At 55.6% G+C, this 2,062-nt stretch overlaps 1 protein-coding gene across 2 annotated transcripts in view; it reads right to left on the bottom strand.

The window, feature by feature from the left end:
* Window positions 1–2,062, bottom strand: part of mvp (major vault protein) — a 17,702-nt gene that overhangs the window by 3,780 nt on the left and 11,860 nt on the right. For both annotated transcript variants that reach the window (XM_015394243.1, XM_015394235.1), the window contains exons 12-17: window positions 1,725–1,869; window positions 1,270–1,481; window positions 1,080–1,196; window positions 847–973; window positions 434–622; window positions 213–355 (exon numbers count right to left, since the gene is read on the bottom strand). In XM_015394243.1, the coding sequence (XP_015249729.1) occupies window positions 230–355; window positions 434–622; window positions 847–973; window positions 1,080–1,196; window positions 1,270–1,481; window positions 1,725–1,869 (916 nt within the window). In that variant the 3' untranslated portion in view covers window positions 213–229. The remainder of the gene's footprint in view (window positions 1–212; window positions 356–433; window positions 623–846; window positions 974–1,079; window positions 1,197–1,269; window positions 1,482–1,724; window positions 1,870–2,062) is intronic.

Consider the following 2,062-nt stretch of genomic DNA (forward strand, 5'->3'; position numbering starts at 1 on the left):
CCCCCCCCGCTTTAAGGTGTCCTGGTTTTCCCAAATGAAAATATGGTCACCCTAGTCCTACTTCCTGCACCAGGCCGGGTCCTTCAGGTTGAGATGCTGAATGGATTCATGATCTTCCACCAGTGAACTGATCGATCCTTATCGTTCAGCTGAGGCTCTCAGTGAAGGTCTAGAACCATCTCTGATAAACTACTGAACTTGCTGAACTGTACCTGTATCTGATGCCTCCTCACTGCGCCGCTCCCTGTCCCGGCAGCGCCCCCAGCAGGCCATTAGCGGTGGTAAACAGGTTGATTGGTGACGAGCCATCGGTGATGAGGGTGGACTTCAGGCCCAGAGACTGCAGCATCTTCACCTGCACAGGGAACCAGAACCGCAGGTCATAACCGGACTTCTCAACCATCTACAGAACCTGTCCTCTCCTGAAACGCACCTGCAGTTCTGGTCCAGCTCTGGCGATCTCCTTCAGCGTGTCGCTGCCCAAACTCTCCATCATCTGTTTGAAGCGCTGACTCTCCAGCTGGGCCAGGCGCTCCTGCTTCTCCACCTCCAGACGGTCCATCTCCTTCTTGTAGTTCAGCTCCTGCTCCCGGGCCTTGGACAGCCGCTGAAGCTCCGCCTCCTGAGACACAAAGGTTAGGGGCATGGGAGCCTGTGATTGGACACACCAACTGGCTCCGATACACGTTTAAAGCAGAATCTGAGGTTCTGATAGGATCAAAGACGGATTGGGGTAATCTGATTACCAGAAGGGAGAACCAGGAAAACCTTTTTGACTTTGGTTCTGTTTAAATATGAAGAAGAGCTCCTCCCACAGGAAGTGAGCAGCAACAGGAAATGACGTACCGCCTCGATCCTCTGGGCCTCGGTCTTCAGTCGGGCCTCGTTGACGGCGGCTTCACCCCGGATTCGGGCCGCCTCGGCCTGGGACTGGGCCTCCGCCTTGGCGGCGCCGGTGCTTTCCACCGAAGCACTGGAACATGCCAGATGGTGGGTTATAGGAGACAGAGAGGAAGAACCGGATCTGGAAGACTAAACCAGGCTTGGTTCTGGGGTGGTTCTGCTTCAAATGGACCCACCTGAGCGCCTCCAGCTCCAGCAGCTCCTTCCGGGCCCGCTCCGCCTCGGCCTGATCCGTGATCTTCTGCCTCTCCAGCTTTCCTCTGGCCTCCTGCTCCAGGCGCTCCGCCTCATGTCTGCAGGAACAATCAGAACTTCATCAATCTGCCCCATTCTGAGGAAGGTCCTGATGGTGAGAGCGTTTCGGACCGGGCCGCTGCCTCCTGGGAGTTGGTGGTGATCTCGATGGCCAGCTGGACGCTCTTCTGCAGGGCGTCTCTGGTCCTCTGGTCCACAGGTTCTACCGACTGGATGTCCACACTGCTGATCACCAGGTTGTTCTGCTTGAAGCGCAGATTGGAACGGACCGCCAGCTTCTCATCGAACCCGAACACGGCAGAGCAGATGATCCGGATGGAGTTCTGAACACAGAAAGGTTGAAGGTTTAGATGAAGCTGGACGAACCCAGAGGACATGGTTGGTCTTCTAAGTCCGGTTCTGGAGAACTGCTGCAGCTTTTAGGACTGGACCCAGCTTCTGGTGGATGGAAGAATCTACAATCTGCAGGACAGAACCTCTTCATGGCTTTGGGTCGGCAACAGTAGGAAGGAAGACACCACTAACAGGAACACATGTTCCTCCTGAGAGAGAACCGGGGTTCTGACCTTGTGGAAGTCGTCAAACTGGACAGAAGCGACGGCTCCTCTGATCCGCGACGCAATGGCTTTACAGGCGTCGCCCACAAAGTCCGGGACGGAAAACAGCGCCGTGGCATCAGCTGCGTCGGCTGGTTTCTTAATGTCAAAGTGCCTGAAAGAGAGAAACGGGCTTCAGAACCGCAACAGCACCTAAAAACTGTTTGCAGGTTGAGAGAGACAGTCGAGCCCTAAGAACCCACCGGTACCACGCTGGTTCTACTGGCAGAGCCCTAAGAACCAACCGGTACCACGCTGGTTCTACTGGCAGAGCCCTAAGAACCAACCGGTACCACGCTGGTTCTACT

Source organism: Cyprinodon variegatus, unplaced genomic scaffold, assembly GCF_000732505.1.
Source record: "Cyprinodon variegatus isolate N-32 unplaced genomic scaffold, C_variegatus-1.0 Scaffold24, whole genome shotgun sequence".
In the NCBI taxonomy this organism is placed as follows: Eukaryota; Metazoa; Chordata; class Actinopteri; order Cyprinodontiformes; family Cyprinodontidae; genus Cyprinodon; species Cyprinodon variegatus.